Below are 26,283 nucleotides of genomic sequence, written 5' to 3'. Positions count from 1 at the left end.
CTAATGTGACAACAGCTACACAACAGTCAGACTCAGAACGAGACAGTATCTTTGGGATGGAAAAAGAACATCCTGATGGTCATTGAACATCCATTTGCCTTCAAGATATAAATACTTCCGATGCTTTTAACGTTTGACGACACAGACACAACAGCAACTAGAACTTTTACCATGACAACATACAAGTTCTTACTGCTGGTCTAAAATGTTCTTATTCAAGCTGGCAATTATGTGTATATTAAAGCACATTCCGAAAGAATACTCATAGAATACACATCGTAAAGCATAAAGTAAACTTTGAGCCAGTGCCTCTGAGTCTGAAGGTGCCATGATCAAATGAAACGTCAGTGTGTGGTGTGGACCGAGAAGCGCAGTCAGACACAGGTGGGTGGACAAAACAAACAACAATGTGCCCGTCAGTATTTGTATAATTGTATAATGGCGGAATTAATTATGTCATTAACAAAAAACAGCTCCAGGGACTTTATGCAAATAGAGTGGAAATGGAGTCCAGACCTAACTGTGAAGTCTGAGAGAATCTGAAAAAAATAAAAATAAAGTGTTAAAAAAAAACTTCCAACAGAACAAGACAAGAGTATTAGCAATCGTAATTTTGAATTAATTTTGGATAATTTATATATATATTTTTTTCAATGAGCATGAGGCTAATTCTGTTCAACTCAAATGCTCAGTTGTATTCCTATGGAGGGTTTGCAAGACGATCGAAATGACTCAATATTTAAGGACGTTTGACAAGTTACTGATGGATAATCACTGACACATACAATTGGCAAGTAATAGTACTTCACAGGAGGTGACTTAAGGGCAGAACAGTGCCACAGCGGTTAGTGCTTGTGCTTCAGCAAAAAGTGGAGATGCACTGATCCAACACTGGTATCGGATATTGGGAGGTCCATTCTGGGAGAAAATACGATTGGGTATCGGCTACAAATACCCGATACTGAACTGATGCCAGTTTTGGCTCTCAACACAAGTTTTACCACCTAAATCTAGTTAATCTTAGTTTTAACCTCCGCAAATGTATTTTTGATTGCCACGCAAGCTATAGCATGCTAAGGCTAGCGGGTGTATGCTAATGCTAACGAAAACTATTCAAGGCTGGGTCAGAAACTATGATAGAAATACCTAAAGAAGCCTAATAAAACAAAATAACCACTGCTGAAATAGCCTGGCCTTTGCCATCCATAAACTCCGGTCAATTATAATTTCCCTACATGTACGTCTGGGCCTGATCTCAGTTACATCGGCTGAATTTCAACCTACCGTTCAGTGAGCGGGGAGGCGGGTGTTGTTGGTGACGTCAAGCATTTGGGCCGCATTTGGAATGCCCCTAAGAGTTATGATAGCTGCTTCACTCACTCGGGCGCATTACATACATCACGACCAAAAGCTAGCGAAAATCAGTTCCAATTGTTTCAAAGGAGTTCACCCCTCCCACCTGATAACGGAGCTCAATCGTGAAGATCCAAACCAGATCCAGATGATCAGATCACTTCATGTGAGTTGTTTTCATTAATGTAATACACCCAAGGATAATTAGTGTAGAAAAGTCCAGTGATCCTTGTTTAATGTTCATCAATCAGTTTATCAATAGATATAATTGATAATTGATCTGTAACATCATGACAATGAAATATGACTTTATTGATCTTAAAATGGAGAAAAGAGTCCTCAACGTCAAACTGCTAAAACCATTTTGTCGGCAAAGTTTTACTTTTAACATCCCAAGTGTCCCATGTTTGTATTGTTCAAAACTTAAAAACAATAAAAAGAAAGTTAAAAAAAAAAAAATGGAGAAAAGAGTCAATTAAATTTTTCACTCAGAGAAAACCACTTTCAAGAAAGTCTCTTGGTATCGGCAAATATCGGATATCGGCAGACACTCAAACCCCAGTAGCAAAAAGGTTTGATTCATGGGCTGAGAATTAGCCATTAGCTTCACAACAAAAACACTTGACATTTATGAACACAGAGGTATCTGGCAAACTATTTACACTTACATTATTAAGGGTCGGTTAATCCAACATTGATTCCGATACTCCTCAGACAGAACCTTTCGCTCACAACAGGAACTCTCAGGGCTTGTACTGCAGGGTCCACCCACAGATTCTCACCGTATGGCTCAACCAGGACATCCTTTTGTCAGTATAAGAGGAAGTGGAAGAGACAAGCTTTCCCAGGAGAGTTATTAGTACCACTGTAATATTCAGCTTCTCCTTCTGCATGTCTAATTTTGAATGTAATAATCTCATGCTGCAGTGGCATTTTTTGTAGTAAATTGCCTCAGCCCTGGTTGAGTCCTGGCTCAGAGCGCAGCTGATGTCGGTCTGATCCTCCCACAGTGAACAGTGAGCACCGCTCCGGTCGGGACTCAGGCCAGTGTCACCCCCGCACTTCTACCTCCTCACGCTGCTGCAATCTCTAAAGACACACACCATGTAACGCGGCCCGAAAGATTAACCAGACAAACCCAGGGGTCATAGAGCTGTCACCATGGAAACAAGGTCAGGACACATCATCTGAAATGGGCTGTTATGTCGTGCACGGGGAAGTGGACTGCCATCATGACTGCCATACAATAGTATCGACTTTGTGACATCATCTGGCTTGTAGCCGGCCCTAAATTGTGGAATTCTCTCCCTTTACACATTAGAACTGCGACATCTTTGGAGAGTTTCAAGCGCTCGCTGAAGACTCACTTTTTTGCACTGGCCTTCGGCACGAGCTGAGCTGAGCATTTTTCTCATGTTGATTTTATTATTCTATTTGTATTAAATGTTGATTGTTTTATTTTATGTATCTGTACAGCACTTTGGGGCAGTGGCTGCTGTTTGTAAATGTGCTCTATAAATAAATTTGACCTTGACCTTGACCTTGTTACTTTGTGGACATTGCAACCGCTAATATTGTGATAGTAACTCCATTAATCTAATCTTGATAAAGGGTCAGGAAGCGGATTCAGTGCAAAACTTGTATAGAAGAATAAATATGCGAAACACTGTATGAAGGGAAGCAGAAAAGCAAGAGGTACAATATAAAGCATCGTAATGAGATCTTGAGATGTTTTACAATGTCCTGTCAAAAAAAAACTACGAGTTCTGTCGATCTCTCTACCCAAATGATTTATTTTCAGTTTCAAAACTCTCTGAACAGATGTATTCTCACATCTGTTCAGCAAATACTCATCAGCCGATTAGATCCCTTATGAACTGAGAGAATGTACTCAAAATGTTCTTTATGGAGAATATAAAAAGCCCCATCTAACTTTAAAATCTATGCCAGTGAGGCTTTACAAGGGAGACCCCGCTGCGAAAACAGAAGAAGATGAAAGAATTACAAGGAGGGACTATGGGGAGTCCGAGCTGCTGAAATAATAATCATGTGTATGCAGGCCAGCAGCAGCCTCACTGTGTTCATATCTATTACACACACTCAGCCATTGTTCACGGCCATCCTTCATTTGATGTACACAACATGGAAGGACAGTGCCTTCCCAGTTAAAGGATAACTCTCCAATATACGATCTTGACTAAAGATCTGAAAAAGTTGTAATTTCGCTCATGAGAGCTTGTTTTACATTAAAAAAAAACATTATGTCAACAAGTAAACTAGGGCAGCTGTAGCTCAGTTGGTAGAGCGTTCTTAATCCAAGCTCCCGCCACTGTACACAGCTGTGTGTCCTTGGGCAAGACACTAAACCTACCTATGTGAATCATTAAATTTACACAAAAAAATTGTTTTGCCAGCAAACTATGTGAAAACAAGACTAAAAAAATATAAATTTAGGACCAGACCAAGGCTGTAATAAGGAAATGAAGAAAATTGTGTCCAAGACTAAACTAAACTTTTTTTGCCTACTCAATAGGCGGCCCGTGGGCCAGTTCCAGCCCACCAAACAATTAAATTTGGGCCTCATTTCTTTCTCATGTGTGCCTGTGGCTTTGCTAGCATCATCTCCTGTAGCGCGGGCTCAAATGAAAGCATGGCTTTGTAAAACGGTGTAAGACGGATAAACTAAGAAAACAGGAGGCTTATCGTGGAATGGACTGACAGGTTTTATCAAACCGAAGCACAAGGACAGTGCGCATCATGTTTTTGGAGTTTTTGGAGCAGAAGCAGGACTCTTCGCGATCTGCGGCAGATGGACAACCTGTTGGTCAAAGCCAAAGGGCTTGACCAGCTACTTTCAGGTAAGGAACACCAGTTCAGTTGTGGATGTTTGTAAGGCGATGAAGCTAGTGGGGCGTGAGTTTTGGAAAACTGCACTGCACTGGCTAGCACTCGTGTTCAGCCGGTCAACAGGCTAAACCTCGCTGTCTGGGCTCTAACTTAGTCAAATAACATCGGAATCATTAATTTGGTGCAAGTTGACGGGTAAAAGAGAGGCTGAATATGTGGATGAGCGCGCCATCTCCAAGGAACGCTTCTTTCACTTTTTTTCATAAAGCACGAGGTCTGGACCAAACAGAGGCTCAGCTGTTGGTCAGTCCTCTGTCCGTTCAGCTGTGAGGAGCAGTGGCTGAGCAGGAGTTTAAGTCATGTTGTTTGTGAAGCACTGGTCTTGGTTCAGTTGGTCCTTACATGTAACTCTCTTAATCTGTATTAGGCCTTTGGCCTGGTTTAGAAGTGATTTAGTCCTGCCTTAAGGCCTATTCATACTCCACAAGACGCACCCAGAGCTGCGAGAACAAAATTACGTCATTTTGTTCTTGAAGCTCTTGCTGACACTTCGGCCCAGCATAACTTTGTTCGGCAGAGCTGCGAGAACTCTGGCTGTGATTGGCTGGATTTTTTGTGGGCGGGGTTATTTTGGCAGAAGCGGGAAGCGAGAATCCAATGTTTACTTCCAACACCGACGAAGATTAAGAGGAACGCAGAAGAGCCTGGTGCTACCTGCGTGTAAGAAGCGAGTGATAAAAAAAAAGTGGTCAGGCTTGTGGATACAAAGCCCTTAGACCCCGTCATCAAACACCGGGAAACATCAACAAACATGTTCAATGAAGGTTCTTGGATGGACACTGCCTGTACGGAGAGCTACACAGATGTAAACCAACATGATTTTACCGAGTGACACAGAGGTAAGCTGTAATCGTAATATACCAGCGGGAGATGTGTGCTAATCATGAAGTCAATGTTTAAAATGTTTGCATTTTGCTACATTTTATAATAGTTTGAACTCAAATGGCTAGGTAAATTTCGGTCATTCCTTGTTTGTTTTGGCTGCGGAAAAAGTGGGCATGGCAGTTCGGCAGCAACACGTCTAGTGGAGTATGAAATGTCAGAGCCCAGACGAACTTTGTTCTCGTTCTTTTTGCCTCAAGAACAAGAACAAAGTTCTTGCGTCTTGTGAAGTATGAATAGGCCTTTAGCCCTGACATTGGATGGTTTTGCCCTGGCTTAATCCTGGTTTAGTTCTGAGTAGTCCTAGTTTATTATTGGCTCTTTATTATTCTGTATTAATCTGTTATTGCAAAGTTTTTTTTAAAGCCTTAAAATGCTGGAATATAATAAAACCTTTGTGTTTAAGCCCAATTCTATACTATTAAAGCAGTGATCATAATGAATTTCTCATTTATTTATCCCAAAAATATGAAACAGTTTGGTGGCGGTGGGAGGCTCACCAACTGACCGGCCCAGTGGCCAATGACCCAATGACCACAAATCTGGCCCAGGGAAAAAAAGTAAAGAGGCCTGCTATAAGCTAAGAAATATCTGTCATATCAGAAGGTAGAAGGTAGACCTCAGTGATATTACGGCTTGCTATAGATACTGCATCACCTCGTACTGTCATACCAATAACTAGGGAAGACAATTGTGCAGCCTTAGTGACAATTATTTATGGTATTTATAGGTCAGATGGACCTACTTTGTTTGCAATATTGAGTCAAGATAATCTCCCACATTATTTACTGTTCTTGTGAGACTGGCAGAGTCTTGTTGCACAGTACTTTTGCCTGAATACATAAATGACAGTCTGCACCACTCCTACACATTCCATATTGAAAATCCACTTAATTTACATAATAGTCCGAAGTGATGTGTGGGCCCACTGTCTCCTTTTTGTAAGAACACAATTACTACACACTTCAATTGCATGCCATAAAGACATGCTAAATATGCGTTAAAAAAGAATAAGACAATCTAAACAGAAAAACCCTAATCCTGTCAGTTTACTGATGTTTTGTGTTTCCAACAAACCAGAGCTGCACAACACGAGTTGATTGTGACGGGAAAGCTCCCAGGAGATGGACATACCACATAGGAATTTGTTTCACTCACTCGCAACATCAACAAGACATTTGTGATTGCATGGGGTTTTCAATTAGATGGTACAAAGGGAGATGTTAATTGTTATCAAGGGAGTGGATTAGCTTCCCAAAGGGGGACAGCCAATCATCTGCCAAAGTAGTCAGTGAAAGGAAATCATGTTGAAAACTGTTTATAGAAACATTTTGTGAGTCATACCGTTTTGAGATATGGCAACAATGGTGGACAATGAATTACAATTGCCAACTTTGTGGCTCAATATCTGGGTCTTAATTTTAATCGGTTACAGGAGTGGTTCTCAAAATTTCACACCAAATACCACCTCATTAAACATTTGACCTTTTAAGTACCAGCCGGCCGAGAGTGAGATCAAATTAGGACAAAACAGGTCGAAAAAAGGCCGACAATTAAACAGGTCAAAATAGGACTAAATTATGTTTGAATTGGATATAAACCATGTCTAAAGCAGAAACACAACTTCAATGTATAACAAAAACATAAAATAAATGATCGCTATTTAAAATGTATAAAGTTGACTGAGTGCCACCTGAAGAACCACTGGGCCACAGTAAATAATCTGCCAATCTCTGGATTTGGCATCAGTTCCTTCATTGAACAGGACTTAGTGCTTTCTCCAACCTTCAAAGTAAATGAAGGGTTACTTTATGAAAGAATGATCAAAACACAGGTCAACATAAATAAAGCCTGTTGTTTCCACAAACACCCCTGTTATTATTTGTTGTCAGGTGATTTGGCTGTCTGGACAGCAGTGTGTGTGGGAGTACAGCAGCAGAGAGCACAGGGCTCTGCACCAGGCCAGCACACTGAAAAAAGTGAAACACTGCTGTTGTTGATTCAATATGTTCTTTGCTATTGGCTTAAATAAAGAAAATCAAATTGGTTAGTCCAATTAAAACCATATAGATTGAACATTGTGTTTTGATACATTTTTGTATGTACATCCAATGGTCTATTGCAAATTGACAGTTATTTATAAAAGTTAATTGATCTAATGAACAATCGTTCGTCGAGCCATCGAACACAGGGGGCAGCACTGACAACCGCAGCACTTGACTCTACCAATTAACGCTGAAGAAGATGACACACCACGTGTTCCAGATTTCAAATGTGGCCAAGACCTTTTCACTCAAGATCTAGCCAGACCCACTGTTGGAACTTTACAGCGAGAAAAGGTAAGTTAAAAGCATATTTAGACTTGTAAACTTAATAAATGTGTCCTGTATGTATGCACAGAGGCGTCAGATAGAATTCTCCTTAAGTTGAATTTTAATTGAACATGTTTTGGCACTGAAACTGAATAAATTGATTGTGCATCAAATCTCTAAAATATTGTAGGCTATGAGTATTAGGTTGAAGGTTTTATTTTTGACCAATTGCACCCTTATGATTTAGATATTACACTAACTTAGGAGGGTTAAGCACAGCCGCCATTTTGTGTCGTGACATCGCCTGGACTTTGAAATGCAACTCCCATAAAATAAATACTATCTACCTTTACTGTGCTTTAAGCTGACATGAATATTATTCCTTAACGTGTTTTGCAAGCGCTTAAACCAGTGATGTGACGTTCACGAACGAATCGAGTCTTTGTTCGTCTCTTCACTGAGAACGACGGGAGCCGAGCGGAGCCAAGTCCCTGTAGAGACCATGAACTCTTTTTCTTTATTATTCCTCTTCGCGCTTAAGTTGTGCATGCTTATTTTGCGAAACAAGTGTGAGTGCTGGAGTGGGGCGGAGAGAGGAGTGGCACCGGGACAGACCAGGACGTGAGCGCGGCCTGCGGGGAAAGGGTTTAAGCGCGCGGCTCTGGGGAAACAGCGAGTGAGCGCGGCCGAACGTTCCCAGCACCAGCTCTCCCGGGCCATGGGAGAGGAAAGGTGCGCGGGGTCGGTGAGTGATGCGGCGGCTACAGGCGCCCCGACACGAAACATCTTCCACCTGTTCGCTCAGCTCCACTCCGCTCTTGGCCGCCTCCGAACGGCAGCGACATCCCCGCGCCCACTGCCTCCTCCGCCCCGGTCACCTCCACCGCTGCTGCCGCCCCACAGGGAGCTCAAAGTGAGCAGCATGAATGAAATAATAAACTGTTTAGGGGCAGACGAGCCCCTAAACGAGGAGATCGCGTTGAAACACTATTATATGACCTGTAATTACAATTAAAGGACAGAAAATGTTTGACCCAACTTCCAAAAGTGATTGTCATAAAAAAGTCATAAAAAGTCATTTGTAAAATAATTTGTTCAAAAAGCTGAACCAAGCAAATGTAATAAATGTTCAGCTCTTCTTTATTGTGTACTTTTTGTAATTTTAGCATGAATATGCGTTGTCCTTTTTTTCTTAACTTATTTATTACATTCACAAGACTATATGCATTTTAGTGTTAAATTTGCTGAAAAAATGAGACCATTTACAGTTAAGTAATGTATTTTTCTGTGTCTCATCTGCACAGGAGCCGTCCCCGACACCAGCACTAGGACGAGGACACCTGTTTGCTGGTCATCTCCATTTGAGGAGGTAGGTCTATGCATTATTTGAAAGGCATAATGTTATGCAACCTTATTGTACCAGCACATTTTCAAGAATATATCTATATATTTAAATTACTACAATGTCTGTACATACTTGTTTACAGTTAAATAATTATCTTACAGGCTTCCATGAGCGGTACACTGGATGCAGGTACACACCATGTGTACTGAAGTTAGTGATGCTGTTCCAGTGGACGCGCATTTAAAGAACATCAGGTATGACTGGGCTTGAAAATAACCATGTCTTTGTAGTGCTTGTGCTCTTAGCTGTAAAATCTCTTATTATATTAGGTATGGTATTAACAACCGCCAATTTTACATAATTTACAAAACTTAACTGTTCAGATTTGAGCAACATCAATGCTATCAATCATTTCTCTATTTGATTGGTTCTTTATTGGTTCTCTGGGTTCCTGATCAATGGCCTACATAACATATGTGCATCTTGTAGTTTAACATTTGATCAGAGCCAATAAATGGATCTTTTTTGACAAGTGTGCGAGCTTACAATGGGCTCTAATCACACAAGTGACACGTGACTTCAGACTGGACTCTCTGGGAGGCACTGCTCTTCCTCTCCCATTATTTCCCTATGGAGGATTAACAGTGTCTCATCCAAATAAATGAATAGTACTAGATTACATGGCAGGTTGTAAACATCATACTGGATGTAAAGGCTTCACTGAAGGACACATCAGTGTTCCATCGTGGTAGATGTTTTTGTCCTCAAGCTAAGGGCTAACTTTTTTCTTCGGTCAAGTATTTACATCCAACATAATGTTTTTAACATGTACCTTCAACTGTTCATGGGTAATTCACTGTCCATGGAATCTAGAGCTTTTCATTAATTTGGACGAGACACTGCTAATCCCCGACAAGGAAATAACGGGAGAGGAAGAGCAGCGACTCTCGGAGAATCTAGTCAGAAGTCCCTCATATAGAGCCAATCATGTACTATAATGCATTTGAAAAAAATCTGCAAATAAGCCTTTGGATGTTATGTACATAACATCGGCCACTGAGTTGGCAATGTTTTCTTGAACTGTCCCTTTCAAAGAAACATATAAATGAACAAGGGTATTGAACAAATATTAGAAAATGAACTGAAAGCTGACGATATTAGAGTTGCAGGAGAAATATGGTTTTATTTTACCCAAAAACTAAAATTAGTTCTCTTGTAGTACTGTGCAATACCTAAAATTTTGCAAAAGATCAATATCATGTAAATACTGGAGCCAGTCCTTTTGTCTAAAATTGGTGTATATATATGCTTCTTTATATTTTAATTAAGAAATACCATAGGAATGTATCATTTTCTAACTTTACTTTACAAAATGGGGGAAATCAGGCTTTTTCATAGAAGGAGAAGATGAACAACATTTCAAATATTGTAAGATTCTGGTTTGTGTTTAACATGAAGTGCACATTTATTACTGATTTGGGTATTTTGAGAGCGGACATACTTACTTACATACTTTCTCAGAGCTCCCCTATAATACATGTATTTTCAGTTTTATCTACAGCTGTTGTTATTTACAAAACCCTCATACTGTAATTACAAAGTTAAAATACCAGTGGCTCATTCAGACTCTGTTTGACCTGGTTAAGGCTTAGTTTAGCCGGGTTTAGACCCGACCATGAAAATCATTGCATTATTTGTAAATTCTAATATGTGTTATTCCACTCATGTTTTGCAGATTCAGCAAGATTTCCGTGTGGAGGAAGAGCCGATAGCAGTCGTCGTAACACCCATCGTGAAGATTGTGACAGATCTGCATTCAATGGTTCAAGACTTTGCAATTCGGACTCATAACGCCTCAACATGAAGTACCCAAAGAAATGTGAACGCACAGTTGAATTCATCCTGAAGGTACTCATGGGACTGGATAACAAGAAATGAACACGGATCACAGGGAGACTGATGCAGTGATTAGTATGCTGTACCTTGGCTGCACAGTTGTTGTTTTTTGGAAAATTCTTGTTCATCCAGTTTTGCTGTGAAAGTGTTTGAAAATGCATAACAATGTGGCTAAATACATTATACTACAGTTTTAACACTTTTTCTCAAAATGTTTAACCAGCTTTTGAACCTTGAGCCAAGAATTGAAAAATTAGAAAGTATGAAATGTTTGTGTACCTACATTACTCATATTACAAAATATTGCAATTTGCATTTGTACATACAATGTCTTTGGCAATAAAAAAGTAAATTAATCCAAATGTGTTTTAATGAAATTAATCAATTTAAATGAAATCAATAAATGGCATTGATTAAGCCATTAAAAGTACATTGGTTCAATGAAAAAATTTAAATTGGCTCATATCTGCTAATGAAGAGTTTTAAATTGACTCAATTAACCTTTGAACATTCAAGTCAGGAACATTTTTTTGTTGAACCAATTTAAAATGTTCACAGTTACAGATGAAACATTTATAATTGGACTAATGAATATATATCATTATGAACAACTAGTAAAATGCGGATGTAAATGATTTCTAAACAATTTGCAGATTAAGCCAATGTTTTATTTTTCTCAGTGCAGTTACCATGCAGGGCGAGTGCATCACTGCAGCACAGCACGCTGCAAAAAGCACAATACTCAAACTCTGTCTTTTTCTGCCCTTTCTGTGCTTCCCTGCAGGGAGTACCACTCAAAGTGCCCCTTAAATAGATGGATCGCATGTCCCTATATGGTCACCAGTGAACTATAGCACATGGCAACTACAGAAAGAGCTGCATGAGTTTAGGAGCACAGGATCTGCAATTTGTTGATGAAGAAAATGTGGTGGCACAGCGGTCAGTACGTTTGCCCCACAACAAGAAGTTCAATCCCTGGCCTTTCTGTGTGGAGTTTGCATGTTCTCCCCTGTCTGCGTACGTTTTCCCACCTCTAAAAACTTGTACAACGGTGTCCCACTGGTGCCAGCACTCTGCTAAAAAAGAGATTCAGAATCTCAGTAGAAGTTTCTTGTTTCAATAAAAAAAAACCTACATTAACAAAAAACTAAAAACATGCAATTCTCATTATGTCACAAAACACAATACGGTGAAGCATTTTGTGTCTGTGAATAATGCCACACAAATAAAGCTTATTTTCTCATAACACTAACATCTAGTTTCATAAAGTTACCAAAACTCTGTGAGATAGGAGTCAATTCATTTACAACTTGAAATGAGAACATTGCCATTGTTGCTAAAACAATAAAAATACAGGGAAATATTGCGAAGCCCTACTTCAAAATGTAATCTATCATCTAGAAGTGCCAGAGCCGTCAGAGGCTGCACCCCAGATACATAAGGTATACTTGTATGAACGCTTGTCTGTGAGTTTTCCTTTGTCTTTCGTCGCCTCTGAAGAAGCAGCAGGACTCCACGCAGTTGAGGCTGTTCTCATTAGGCGCTTTTCACAAGGCGCTGGCCCAGATAAACTTGTGCTCAGCAAGTCTCCCTCTAAAGAGTTACAGTTACTGCTCCAGATATGCAAACACAAGCCAGCACAAGCTCACTGGGGGTAGAGGAGGAAGACTGCCGCGTGTTCCATGAATTGAGATTAGTCAAGAAGTTCCAAATTCACAAGTGGTTAAGGAAACATTTACTCATGTGAAATTTCCTAAGTCTAAAATACAGCGTCAACCTGAACTAAACCAGAGCAAGAAACAGGAGCACTGTTGTCACTGTGAGTCCAAAATTATACAGCACCCAGGGTTGAAAACAGACCAGCTCGCACTGTTCAGAAGGGAGCAGCGGGAGGTACATTTTTGCAGCACCTTGAAAGGACTGCTGGAGCAATGAGTTTCATAGTCTATAAACTAGGACTAAAGGGTAAATAAAACACAATGCGGGTCATGAAAGCCAAAAATCTTTGTTAACGTGTAGTAACTTTTGTACCACAGCTTTGATCTCCCACATACTGGTGAGCACTAACAAGCCGTATACCAGCTCTAATGTAAACAACACAAGCAGCAGGACTCACCTTGATCGAGAGACTTGGCGGGAGCCCAGCTTTTGAAGTAGTCATCCTGAGTGGAAACACACACACAAACGTAACTTCACACAGAGCACATGATTGAATTATTTTACAAAGGCGAGGGAGCAAAAATGAAACACTGAAGTGAAGCCGTCTTCACTTGATGAACTAAAGGAAATGACGCGAAGAGGCTTTCAATATAGGTCACCAGAGAATCCTGTATTATGCTGGAGTAGAAAAAGTGTGAAATGATGGTCATAAAGGATTTTAGTTTTTTAGTGAGAGAAATCTATGTTGCCAGAGCTGCCTTGGGGCAAAGTTGGATAGATGTAGCAGCCATAACATGTTAAAGATGCGTGGATCAGCTTTTTTTTTTTTTTTTTTAACCCAGCCATGATAAAAATCCGACCCACCCAACCTTAAAAAAATGGGCTTCAATTTACCTGCCCAAACCAACCCTCCGCACATTCAAAGTTACGCCTCATGAGCCATGCTACTTTAAAACAAAAGGGGTTCACCGCGTCAATGACAATTTAATGTGAAGAAATGGTGCTTCTGTTTACATCTAATGAGAACATGAACTTATCAGGACATGATGTGCAGAAACGAACCATGTGAGATCTGTGAGACTCGAGTTTAGAAGCAGGTATCCCATGCACAAGCGTACCTGACATCAATTTTTGTCCCATTTGGGCCACTGATATTTCAATTCCTGGTTGAAAAGTATTTATTGGGTCTTTACATTAATTACTACTTAATGTGCCGTGTAATTACGCTCCATTATTTTATTTACAGGCATTGGGTAGGCAGGTTAGCCATTTACTGACCCATTTTGTGGTCAACAGTCCGTGAAGCTGTAGTTAACAAAGGCAGGGGCAATGGCGCGAATCAAGAACCATAATTATACGCAGGACAGCACTAAAGATGTTGTGGATTTCAATATAAATTCGTCCATACGCAGAAAAGATCCTCCCCCCAAAAGGTCAGCTCTTGAGCACACGCGCATTATGCATTCACCATTGGCCACTTGGATACATGTGTATGTTTATTGCGCTGGAGAGGGGCTCTTCCCACTGTCACAGACTAGCGGAGCAGTCTGCATCTGAAGCAGGCGTGGAGTGGGAGCATATGCGTGTCAGCGGGGAGCGTGGCAGTGTCAGTGGCACAGGCGGGCCTCAAACCTGCAGGATCTCCAGCTCTTTCATTATTCAACGCGTGGCAGAGGGCACACAGACAGCAGGCAACATGGGCGATATTGACAAAAATGAATGCATCTCAATTTCTTGCTCAAAAACAACAATTAAGCAACAATATGTACAAATTTGCTCTGGGCGATGGGGAAAATAATCGGAATTGTTTGCCCTCATATTGATTGCTCTCCGTTCATTTACAGCCAGTATATGTGTGAGCGTGAGGCTGGCAACATAGCGTTAACCAAAGGAAACGGACATCTGATCTGCTCGTGCCGACCCACGTCTCTAAATGAAAGCTTCGGACACATTAGCTGACATAAAGTTACAGCAGCTCACGCCTTATTAAGTGCCTCCCCAGGGCTCGGACTTCACTCTGGCTCATTTTATGTCCATCATCTCTCTCCATTAAATATCTCTATTAGAAAAGGCCTTTATAGCCGTAGAAGCACTAAGACGGATGTAAGAATAGGAAGTAATTATTGCAGCGTTCTAGCTGAAGTGTTCAACATTTGCTCAAGTACGATGCTATTAAAAGTAATTCATAGGTTGCACTTATCTTTTATTCTAAGCTGTAAATATTCCATTATCAGTCTTACATTGTACTGTGCACACTGAACAGAAGACTCAGAGATCCACATGGGACCATCTTTTGATTAATTCTTTACCTTTACATACAAATCAGTGCGTCTGTAGTGGATAAGAAGAAAGCTGCTTTATATTTTCAAAAATGCACGTTATTATAATAAAGAGCCCTGTGAATAAATTGCTAATCATAGTTTGCATCTGATTTCATAACAGCCATTACATTGCATTGCTATTGGGACAATTATTTTACTGAGACCCTTTTTGAATCTATTTAAAAAATAAATAAATAAATAAATAACAACTACTTGACTATATAAGTGGAAGTACCACTACCAAAGCATTAGCCCAATCACAAATGCAAAATCATTTGCTCCTTTACCAACTTTGAGGCTGGAAAATACAATGAAAAATAGCTAATAATTAATTTATTGTTTCCATTTTATTATTCTCTTACTGTATGAACAAGCAGTGAATTAACCGAACAATTCATATCAATAAAATATTTCTTTTACTTTTCTAAAGCCAAATTGTAAAGTACACTGTGAAAAGTAGAACGTCCGAGGCACGTCTGGTCCTAGAAGATATTTTTTATTACGCCAACGCGTTTCCACTTAGTTAGTCTTCATCAGGGCAGTGAAAAGTACACTGTTTTTAATAACGTTATATCTGGTAAACAGTATTTGGTACTACTATGGACACAGAGGCACATTTCTGTCACCTATTGGCTTTTTGTGCACATGAAAAGTGTTATTATAAATATTAAAGAGGGGGTGTAATGCTTTTTCCAGGTATTTGATATTAATCTCAAACACATCTTTATCACTGTAAGTAAGTAAGTAAGTAAGTAAGTTAGTAAATAAGTAAGTAAATAAGTAAGTAAATAGGTAAGTAAATAAGTAAGTAAATAGGTAAGTAAATAAGTAAGTAAATAGGTAAGTAAATAAGTAAGTAAGTAAGTAAGTAAATAAGTAAGTAAGTAAGTAAGTAAATAAGTAAGTAAGTAGGTAAGTAGATAAGTAAGTAAGTACGTGAGTAAAAAAGAGTAAGTAAGTAGGTCAGTAAATAAGTAAGTTAGTAAGTAAATAGCTAGTATGTAAGTAAGTAAGTGCATTATTTGTCATTGTACAACCGTATAACTGTACATTAAACTCCTTTGTGTTTCCTGTAGCTGCTCTTGTGATGCCTCCACTCAGCTGCAGGTGTGGGGGGCTCTAGGTTCCTCTTTAGTGTTTCACAAGAAGAAATTTGTAGGTCTCAAATGTCTTTAGCTCATCTGCTGTTTGTTTACTTAAACAAAAGCTATTTCCTTCAAAGCCATTAAGGACTCTCTCCAATAAAAAAGTAAAACGATGTTGAACACAGAAACTCCAAATGCAGTTTGCAGAAGAAGGAAAAAACGCCGCTGTTGATGCTGTTGCTTGTTTACACGTCACCATGGAGACCATCTATCTTGCACTTTGTTGGCGAGAAAATATAACATAGATTTAAAAATCCAAAGTTTACTCCAAGATGCGTTGTCGGCTTGAAACACAGGTATGTTTTTGATGAGATTTCGCTTTTTTTTTTAATTTAAAATGTTTCTTTAACAAATTATCCAAAAAGTATACTTAAAATGAATAATGTCTTACCTCCGCTTCCTGTTCAGCATTTGCCAAGGAGCCCAGGAAGAAAGAGGAGAGAGAAACAAAAGGTCAAAGATAATGGCACAGTATGAGACGTCTATCAGGTCTATTACAAGCCATGTGTTACTCATTGTGAATACTGAGCTCCACCCGACTCATTCATTCAGCCTGACTGTGAAGGTGTTTGAATGAAGCACGCACACAGTCGCAAACGCCTGCTTTATGGGATCTGTCTCTCTGATTTGATGTGACATGTAATTTGAGACAGTCTAGGAGCAAATTGTACAGAGTAGAAAGAAAGCGTTGGTGAAAGTAGTACCGCAATAACGCAAAGTGTGCAATTCTCAAGATGTCAGACTGCAAGAAAATCAAATGTGGTACAAAAAACAAACCTAATAAAGACCCATATTCTAATTGATAACTAAACTTGTATCAAAACTAAAAACTCCTTTGCAAACTTATTGATACTTTGCTGTCTTACTAAATTGCAATACTGTAGAACCATTTCACATTTCTGCGCTCCTCTGAACACACCTCCCTTGTCACTCCCAAGTTCAAATACAAAAAGTTTGGAGTTTGGAGTTTGCCGCGCAAGGCCCAAAGCTGCGGAACGCACTTCCGGTACAGCTTCGAAACATCACTGAGTTGAGTGTTTTTAAATCACAGTTGAAGACGCATCTTTTCAGAAAAGCTTTCGATAAATAGCCACCGACTCGACTGCTGTTTTTATGTGTTTTTGTATTTATTGTTGTCTACTGTGATTCTTGTTTTTACCCTGGAAAGTGCTCTGGGCACCTTCTGGTTGTTGTTGCGTGCTATACAAATACAATTTGATTGATTGATTGATTGATTGAAATCGGTCAAAATCTGGGTTAGGGAGCACTTTTCCTGTATCAAGAGAATCCACCCCACCTCACAGGTGTGGAAAATAGTAAACGGCCTCAACTTATATAGTGCTTTTCCACATACATTAGGCACTCAAAGCGCTTTACATGAATATTGACAATCTATAATAAAATGACATTCTCAAATGTTCAGTTTTGCTTTGGGGTGGGGGGTGGGTGGTTGTCATGGGGGTCTGGTGGGACCACCATTTGCCTCACATCTCCTGTGCATTGATTTTTGATCAGGTTGTTGATATGGACAACGAACACAGGAGCATTTTATTGATGGAATTTTGAATGACATGTCACCAATAGGCTCTATGCACACATGAATTCTGAGTGTGATCTCCGGAGGTTGCGGTCCTTCCTCTCTCGTGCCTTCGGAGGATGCACTCGGAAGTCATTGTGAAGTGTGCGTAGCCCAAAGCAGCCCACTGAGTATGTTGGGGATGCTCTGGAATGGAATATACAGTATGACAGTATCCAACAACTTCGCACAGCCATTGAAGAAGAGTGAACCAACATTCACACCAGATATAATAATACAGACCCCACAAATGAAGCAAAACTTAACATTTCATAGTGTTCTTTTCTTGTAGACAACCTAAGGCACACCGGTGCAATATTCATGCCGTCTAATCAACATCTTTAGATGCCACACCTGTGAGGTGGGATGGATTCTCTTGACTATGGAGAAGTGCCCACGAACACAGATTAGTGAACAGTATTTTGGAGAAATGGGTCTATTGTGTACATGGAATAGGTTTTATGTCTTTGAGTTCACCACATGAAAAATGAGAGCTTTGTTCAGTGTAGATTGACATTCACTGGGTGCGGCAGGAAATATTATGGAAGTTCTGACATTTAAACATCTTTTAATACTTTTTTAGAACAAATATGAAGAGTACTCTTATGTGGAAGTAACAAAAAACCTTCATTGGATTATATTCGCTACTATGTGATTCAACCTTGTGCCATTTCTTAAGCCTCGCCACTCTTTTCTTTACACTTATTATTCTGCCTGAGTGTGAGGGATGACCTTTTCAATGCCCAAAGCCCCCATTAATATTTTACTGCGCTCATCTCAAAAGCATTAACTGGCTGTTTAGCTCGCTGTGACACTGCCCAATGTCATTCAACCCCTTCAAAGCGATTACAGGCTGATAAAACCTAGACGTTATATTATTTGTCAGGGCCGGGCTTGAGATTTGTAACATCGCAAGTCTAAAAGCCACATCCGCACCGACTTTCCAGCGCAAGTAGATTTAATTAAGGTTTTTGGGTCTAATTAGAAGTGTTTAATATGTAGCGCAGCAGCTCTCTGGAAATGAGTGAGGATTTATGCTAAAGCTGTACATGATGCTCTTTGCGGTGCCTCTGTTTTCCACATTTTTAAATTTGATTAGGGTTAATTGGCTGCATAAAAACACCTTCACGAATGTGGCGTTTGTCGCATTAGGATTTCGAGGCTGGTTTAGCATGTGAAAATGGGCAAAGCGACAACAATAAACACACAGGGAAACCTCCGATTTCAAGATGAATAAGTCAGTGAGTTTACCTGACATGCTTACTTACATTTAGAATAAACCATTTCATACATTCAGCCATAGTATTGCGCAATGGTTTAATTTTATTTCTCCAATTACAGACACTTTTAGTTGGAATTTGTAAGGAAAGTGTCTTCATTTCTTCAAAATTACAACAAATTAAATCTGATTTGTTTTCGTTCTTCTCTGTGACCAGTTGCTCTGAAAAATGCTGTGTTCGGGGGGCATTGGTCTGTTTCTCTTCAGTTTAAAGTGCAGTGCTGAGATGTGATCAGATAACGACTCCCGGTGGGACATCCCGGCGGGAGAGAGGTGAAGAGGGACCAGGATTGATTCAGAGAAGGGATTAGCCTTTCTCTGCAGTGCTAACCTGCACTTAACTGGAGAGTGCTGTGCCCCTCTGCACACATTTGTTCACACATTAACATTAAGGCAGGCAAAGCGGTGCCTGCAGAGCTCTATCCAGCTGTCACAGTCAGCAGATGAGGATGCAAATCTGGGTCCTTGGTGCAAACTGATCACTATTAATAATGTATTGTGTGAATTTTATTCATGGCTAGAACCTTGCCAGATCGCAGTTCCTGACCACATTTTCAAACAGCCATAATATGTACAGTGGCGAGAAAAAGTAAGTAAATTGGTCACTAAATGTTGTCTGATCTTCATCAAAATTACTGTAGTGATTAAACAGTGTCTGCTTAAACTAATACCACCCAAACATTTACATTTGATCATATTTTTATTGGCCACAACATTCCACACAAACATTCACAGTGAGCAGAGGGTTTTGATGTTGATGTGCTGTTCCATTTGTCCTCCATGACGTGTTCCTCGGTCCAGCGGTACACTGAATATTTGCCAGTAGTGCTGTGGAGCGTCCAAGAACTCTTTCGCAATCCAAAGTTGAATAGTTTGGGAGGAACACTCAACGTCATGTGTGGAAGAAAAATGGAACAGCAACATCAAAACCCTATGCTCACTGTGAAGTATGGGGCAGGGAGAATCATGGTGTGGGGCTATTTTGTTGCCTCAGGACCTGGACAACATGACATCATCAATAGAAAAATTAATTTACAAGTTTATCACGCTGTTTTGCAGAAAAACCCATGCATCACAAAATGCATGTAATAAATAAGTGAACCCCTGTATTAAATAGCTGGCTGGCTTTTGCAGCAGTAACTGCTTTTCTGTATTTGCAGATCAGACGCTCACAATGATCAGGATGAATCTTGGACAATTTCTCTTTAAAAAACTGCTGTAGTTCAGTGAGATTCACGTGGTGTACTTACTGCTTCCACGCTCTTCTGTGAATGTTTACATGCTATGGCCAATAAAAATATGATCAAATGTAAATGTTTGGGTGGTATTAGTTTAAGCAGACACTGTTCATTCCTGTGATTTTGATGAAGATCAGACCACATTTAGTGACCAATTTAGGCAGAAATGTGTGAAATTCCAAACAGTGTACTTACTTTTTCTCACCACTGTATGTAGTGAGGTAGAATCAGTTTCAATCAGAGATCAAGGTGGCAAAGTGTCTGAATCTGAAAAATTGTGACCACTAGGAGGCAATTATGTTCACAAGGACATGATTTTACCATGAGTAAGTCTGCGTGCGTGAGTGTGAGGGAGGAGAAATTTTAGTTGTTGGGGTGTTGGGGTGACTTGTTGTACATGCTGTATTGTTTGTATATGCATGCACTGTATGTCATGCTTTGTAGTACTCGTGTATGTTCTGTGTTGGTGGTATACTTTTACCTCATGGGACTGCAGATGGAAATTAGCTGAATTCAGCATATTTACAGCACTAGTTGTCTGTTCATTAATGTACATTGTCCCATTGAAATAAATTAATAAATGAAATGAAATGCATAGGATTTTGTATTTATTATGGCCACGACAACAAGTTTGGAAATACTGCATTAACATGCATTATGAAAAGTTGACCACTATCTCAAATACATTCTCCTCTCTTGCTTACCTCCGCATCATCCTAAGGCTAAATCCCCCTTGTGTAAATGGCAGTTGAGATCTGATCAGCATCTAGAGCAGCTAAAATATAAATGTGTGAGCCGATACACTCAACCAAACGCTATCAAACTGCCTCCCTGTTGAATAGAGCAACACCAGCCTACTCTGTAATCTGCAAACATTACCACTACCCTGCATGGTGATTGACCTTATTAGTGTAAAAAATAAGTACTTATTGAGATGACGTGTTACAAAAACAACAAACAATTTTCTGGTATGACTTAGAGCGGTTGTATTAAAAGCCGGTGATTAGCTTTACACCACTGTTGTTATCTGTAATGAAGTGCGCTCTGAATAATTGGAGATCTGCAGGAGGTGAGTAAAATATTCCAGTAACAACCACCACTTACGAGTGCATCAATTATTCATGAGTAAAAAGTCAGCTCAGGGTATGGACCATGTACTGTAGTATGCATTTGCTGTCACTGCAGTGTACGAAAAACGGAAATACCAAACTGTGCTTTTCTTAGTCTTGGTTAACCTATGTACAGCACACATGGGTGAGGGAATTCTCCTTAAATTTTTTTTGGTGATGAACCAAACTAATTGTTGTCTCTCAAAAATCACTTACACTTTGGTGGCTATTAATGCTATATTACTCTACAATGGCTTATTCAAAGTTTCCACACTGTCAAAGCATGCTGTCCCAAAGCCCCTCCTCCCTTCGGTTCCCATTAAAACAAACGGCCGGTGCTCTGTGCAGGACAGGTAAGCGCTGCTACGAAGCGGGAGCAGGGTGGGAAGTAAGGAAGCTGCTTCATGGTTACAGAGGCTGTGGGAGCTCAGGGGGAGTTGGAGGATCATTATACTGTATAAGCAGGTGCCTCAACAAACAGCTCAAATCAAAACTGCAGGTATGTTTTTGATGAGGGAACATTGTAATATAGTAAAACGCTCTAAAAAGTCAATTTTGCGTGACGTCTCTCTAAAGTTAATTTCTATCTCTGATTAACGCCCAGCTCACATTAAATCCGGTTAAGGTCTGGTATGGCCTCCGTGATCTGAGAGTCATTAAAACCAATGTTGCAGACTCACATTGCTCCACGAAGTCCGGGTTCAGTTACCAAGGCGGTCTGGCGGCAACAGAAAGAATCCGCAAGAAGTCTATTTTTGCAGGACGGAGCCCTGCGGATCAAGCTGACGGAAAAACACGAGCCAAACAGGAAGTCAGGTTTCGTGAGGAAAGAAGATCCGGAGTATTTCAAAATAAAATCTGTCTGTTCACAGCTTATCAGGTCTCGTTTACCACGTGTATACTAGCGTAACGTCGGAAATGTAAACATTTCTCCATTACCAGTGACACAGGGGCACTAGTGTGTTGCAAAGCCTCCACTTCACTGGGGAGAGTTGTTGTACTGGCAAATACGGCTTTTGTTTAAAAAAACTCCCAATATACGGGGCTACTTATCACGTGAACTCACACCAAAATCATGAACCCAAGTATTAGTAGTATACAGTATAGGCCGCACCGGTCTAGGCCTATAAGCCACCGCTGTTCATGCTGTTCCAAGCGCATTTGAAGAGCCATCAGCACTGGTAGTACTGGACTTTTCTCTCAAATTTCAGATTTACCCAGAGAACGGTGGCCTAAAGGTACATTTACTTTTATTACAGTGTGGTTTGATTATGTTATTCTTCACATGCACATATTTTCAGTGAAGCCAAAGCGCTGCCCGCACAGCGACTCCTCCTCGGGAGTGTGCCGTGTTTAGAGCCGCCCTCCTCGCCATGTTAGTGCACACAGCCTTGAGAGCTCACAAGCCTCCCGGTGTTCAAAGCTGCTCTGAGCTGGGTCCGTGGTGACTGCTAGAGGCTGGCTTTTCGATACCCGCGCATCGCTGGACCCTCCATAAAATTTCAGCTGTGAGAGAATTAAACGCATTTATTTCTCACTTGAAGCCACGTTAGCGATAGCGTGGGAGGGCATCCTGATGCCACGGCTCCGGTGGACAGATGTGGAGGAAGACAGCGATAGGTTGACACATGACCCAATATACAGTATGACCATAAAAATCTATAAATTAGGCACACCGTTGTATAAGCGGGAAGGTCCAAAGGGTGGGAAAAAAGTAACGGCTTATAGTCTGGAAATTACGGTAAATAGAAAAGTCAAGTCTAGCACTTTACCACACTCCAAGCTATTCAAACAATCAACGAAAAATAAGGCTATTGATCTTACTGGTCACTTTACAAGCCTTCACAGTAATAAAAAAAATCTTTTTCAATCAGCCACATTAAAGTGTCAGGAAGTACACATTTCTGATTCATGTGGGCATTAACTCTGTCTAAAGGCCTCAGCAGATGTTTACAAGGTCCAGGTAATAGTATAATTGGACTATTTTTAAAGGCTACCAGCGTCACTTTAGAACAACTGGAGTTTAATATGAGAAGGCATTTGTGTCACAAGTTGACAAATGACCAGGAAGTCATGTACAGGTGCTGTTTACACAATCATAAAGACATGTACGTAACAGCAAACTAAGATCACAGGAAGAGACCAAGTCAAATGTAGGCATAAATATCAAAGACCAGGAACCAAGCAGTTTAGTGCATCAGTAATCAAATATTAATTGATTCTGATTTAATCTTAAGTCTCAATTATCATCCTTGTGCTTTTCAGTGGCAGTTACAGCTCATTGATTTGAGAGGCGTTTGGAATAAACTGGGAACTATTTTGTGTGAAACGGTGTCTGGAGTGCCAAGCATTTATTTGTTGTTTATGCCAAGGTTTATTTAGACATCCATCTTACAAACCATATTGGTAAAAGATATATTTATTTGTCTTTCATAGTCAAATGAAATTATTTTTGCCATATTGCTCACTCTATGTTTCTCCCTAACTCGCCCTACCTTTTACAACTTTATTTATCAAACAAAAAAAGAAAACTTTAACACTACAGCTTTCTGAAACCGTCTTCAACATCTGACCATTAGTTTTAGTTATTGTGGGATAACTGTAGGCTAACATTGCTGGTAGGGAGATTTGTTACATGCGACACAGAGAAGAATGGGCTCGTATTGTTTCATCTGCCAAAGCGCTCACATTTCAACAGTCAAATGAACAGAAAATGTCACAGTTGTTGTGGCTAACCAATGGTAACATTTGGATTCAGCGCCAATCGAGCAGCTCTAAAGCAAGACAAATGACTTCTTTTCTTTTTTGCTTACTTCTCCCTTCTTCCCACTGCCTTCTATTTTTATAGCCTGCCTCATTCATCAACTCTTTGCTGCTTCTCCTCTGCAATTTTCACTCTCCTACTCTCTCCCTCCAGTGAAAGCATCCCTCAACTCAACCGGAGAGCGAACAATATGGCTCAAAGCAAAACATCAAAAATGTGCTTCCTCCTCACTCTGTCCTCCCCATCACGTTAATGAGAGAAAAACCTCAAGTGAACGGATCGTTTCTCACACTTTCCTGACATCCTGAATATCACCAATGCCAATGTCTCCAATAGTGCTCAAAGAACTGGCACTTCCTCCTTGTGATCATATCACATCCAACAGTGTTTTAGAAAGCGACTCACTGGAGAAGTTTCTTAGCCAAAAACAATTTGTGAAAATGATTCTACGTTGAAAGAAAATCCCTTTCTGACAGCCCCTTTGTTGAGGTGCCATCCATCCATTTTCTGCAGCTTTATCCGGGGCCGGGTCGCGGAGGCAGCCGTCTGAGCAGAGATGCCCAGACTTCCTTATCCATACACTTCCGCCAGCTTTTCTAGGGGCATCCCGAGGCGTTTCCAGGCCAGCTCAGTGACATAGTCCCTCAGAGCGTATCCAAGGTCTTCCCTGGGGCTGTAGCTGGAGTTTTAGGAATTGAGGGCAGACAATGAAAAAATTGAAAAAACAAAACATTCACAAACCAGGGATCTTCTTATTGAACGATGTAATATTTGACTCTATGACTACATCAAGAAATTGGACAGCCCTTTGATGGTTCAGCAGACCCATAATAGGGCTGCCACAATAGTTTATGAGTGTTGTTGTGAGTCTTAAAAATATCTGTTGCTATTGTGAGAAACTCCAGTAACATTTCTAATCGAGCAATTCATTAACATGTAGATCCCAACTCTGTACTGCTCCCCAACTTGGCGTTATTCTGTGGCAACAGTGTGAAACGTGTATAGATCATTGACAGTTTACATAAATACATTAGCTTTGTTACAAACTAAACTAAAACCATGTTTTCCAGTTCCGCTGATATTATACTTTCAAAACTTGCATTTAAGTTAAGGATTTCTACATCAACTGCTCAGTTTATCCTATTCTGCATTTCGCCATCACAATAACAACATTGCAATTGCCTAACCCCACATTGCTCCACTTCTTTCATTGTTCCAGTGACTGCTCACTCTCGTCACGAAGTACAATATATTTAACACATTCCACTGTGCGGTACATACAGTAATGTGCTAATGTTGCAGTGGTTTGGGGGGAGACACATCCGATATGAAAACAAATATTGACGTTAAAAAGAGTGAATTAAGATGATGATGACTGAGATGACTAAATAATTATTGGTTTGATAATCACAACACAGGGACTGAATGAACGGAGCAGCTGCTGACGTGGGCAGAGACTGGCAGATGGCTCTGAATGATGCACTATTTAACAAGTTCAAAAGCCTGGCAACACTGCACTGTTTACAGTTTATTGCTAGTGTACCTTATCCGTGTTTTGCTATCTTTGTTCATAAACAGTGACAGTAATACGCCTTCACACCAAACGAGACCACGGCCATCGAAAAGAGTTTTACTGGACAACATGCTTCATACTTAAAGCAGAACTAAGTAACGCATGCCCCCTGAGGCCATAAGCGCCACTGCAGGTGTCGTAGCATGTTGTGATTTTTTACTCATTAGTCGTCCATGAGAGTAAATACTACACGGACAGAAAAGACAAAGAGAGAGAGGGATATTGTATATTATACATTGGAGATAAATTTCCACTCAAACTTGGCTGCAAATAATGTTTAAAGGGACTATAAGGAGTTGAAAAATGTTAAAATTAAGTATTATCCTCCCCCTACATGTTCCAGCCATGTCCTAATGTGTAGAATGAGCTCAGACCTGTTCACCACAAATGCCTCTAAAATCCTGTACGGTCACTCAAAAATGTGTCACTTCGGCCCGAATTGCCGTCATGCACGAGCTTAATATAGAAGGTGCAGTTACACATATGGCCTGAGGTGGCAGTAGTGAGTATAAAATGGCGAACTTGCTTCCAACCCCTTTAAGTGGCGCTAGCCCGCAGTTAGCTTTGCCCATTAGTCTGTTAGCTTCTTCTTTGTGATTCCATTAGTGTGTATTAGTGACTCCGACATGTAGGCAGGAAAGTTGCAATTGTGGTTTTCTAGCCAGAGACCCTCCAATCATCCCACTAAAACTTGTATTACTCCCCGAGGGACTACGAAAAGGATTTATTCATGTAAACAATCTACTTAGTACTGCTTTAAATGGCAAGATTCAAGCAAACGTTGACTGTATAAAAATCATACAGCATCATAACCCCAGTAGGGTTTTACTGCGACACTTATGTAATGAAACTGCATGATTCATCATTTGACCAAAGGAAGGTGCCACCTTTGACTTTATCTCACTAGAAGCCAAAATATGCCTC

General features: G+C 40.2%; 1 protein-coding gene across 1 annotated transcript in view; it reads right to left on the bottom strand.

The window, feature by feature from the left end:
* The window catches only part of spock1 (SPARC (osteonectin), cwcv and kazal like domains proteoglycan 1), a 116,109-nt gene that overhangs the window by 54,397 nt on the left and 35,429 nt on the right, over positions 1-26,283 (bottom strand). Inside the window, exon 3 of the mRNA XM_079557461.1 lies at positions 12,812-12,857. Coding sequence (XP_079413587.1) covers positions 12,812-12,857 — 46 coding nt within the window. The remainder of the gene's footprint in view (positions 1-12,811; positions 12,858-26,283) is intronic.

This window comes from Gobius niger, assembly GCF_951799975.1.
Source record: "Gobius niger genome assembly, chromosome: 5".
Taxonomy (NCBI): Eukaryota; Metazoa; Chordata; class Actinopteri; order Gobiiformes; family Gobiidae; genus Gobius; species Gobius niger.
This window is presented reverse-complemented; position numbering and strand designations above follow the sequence as displayed.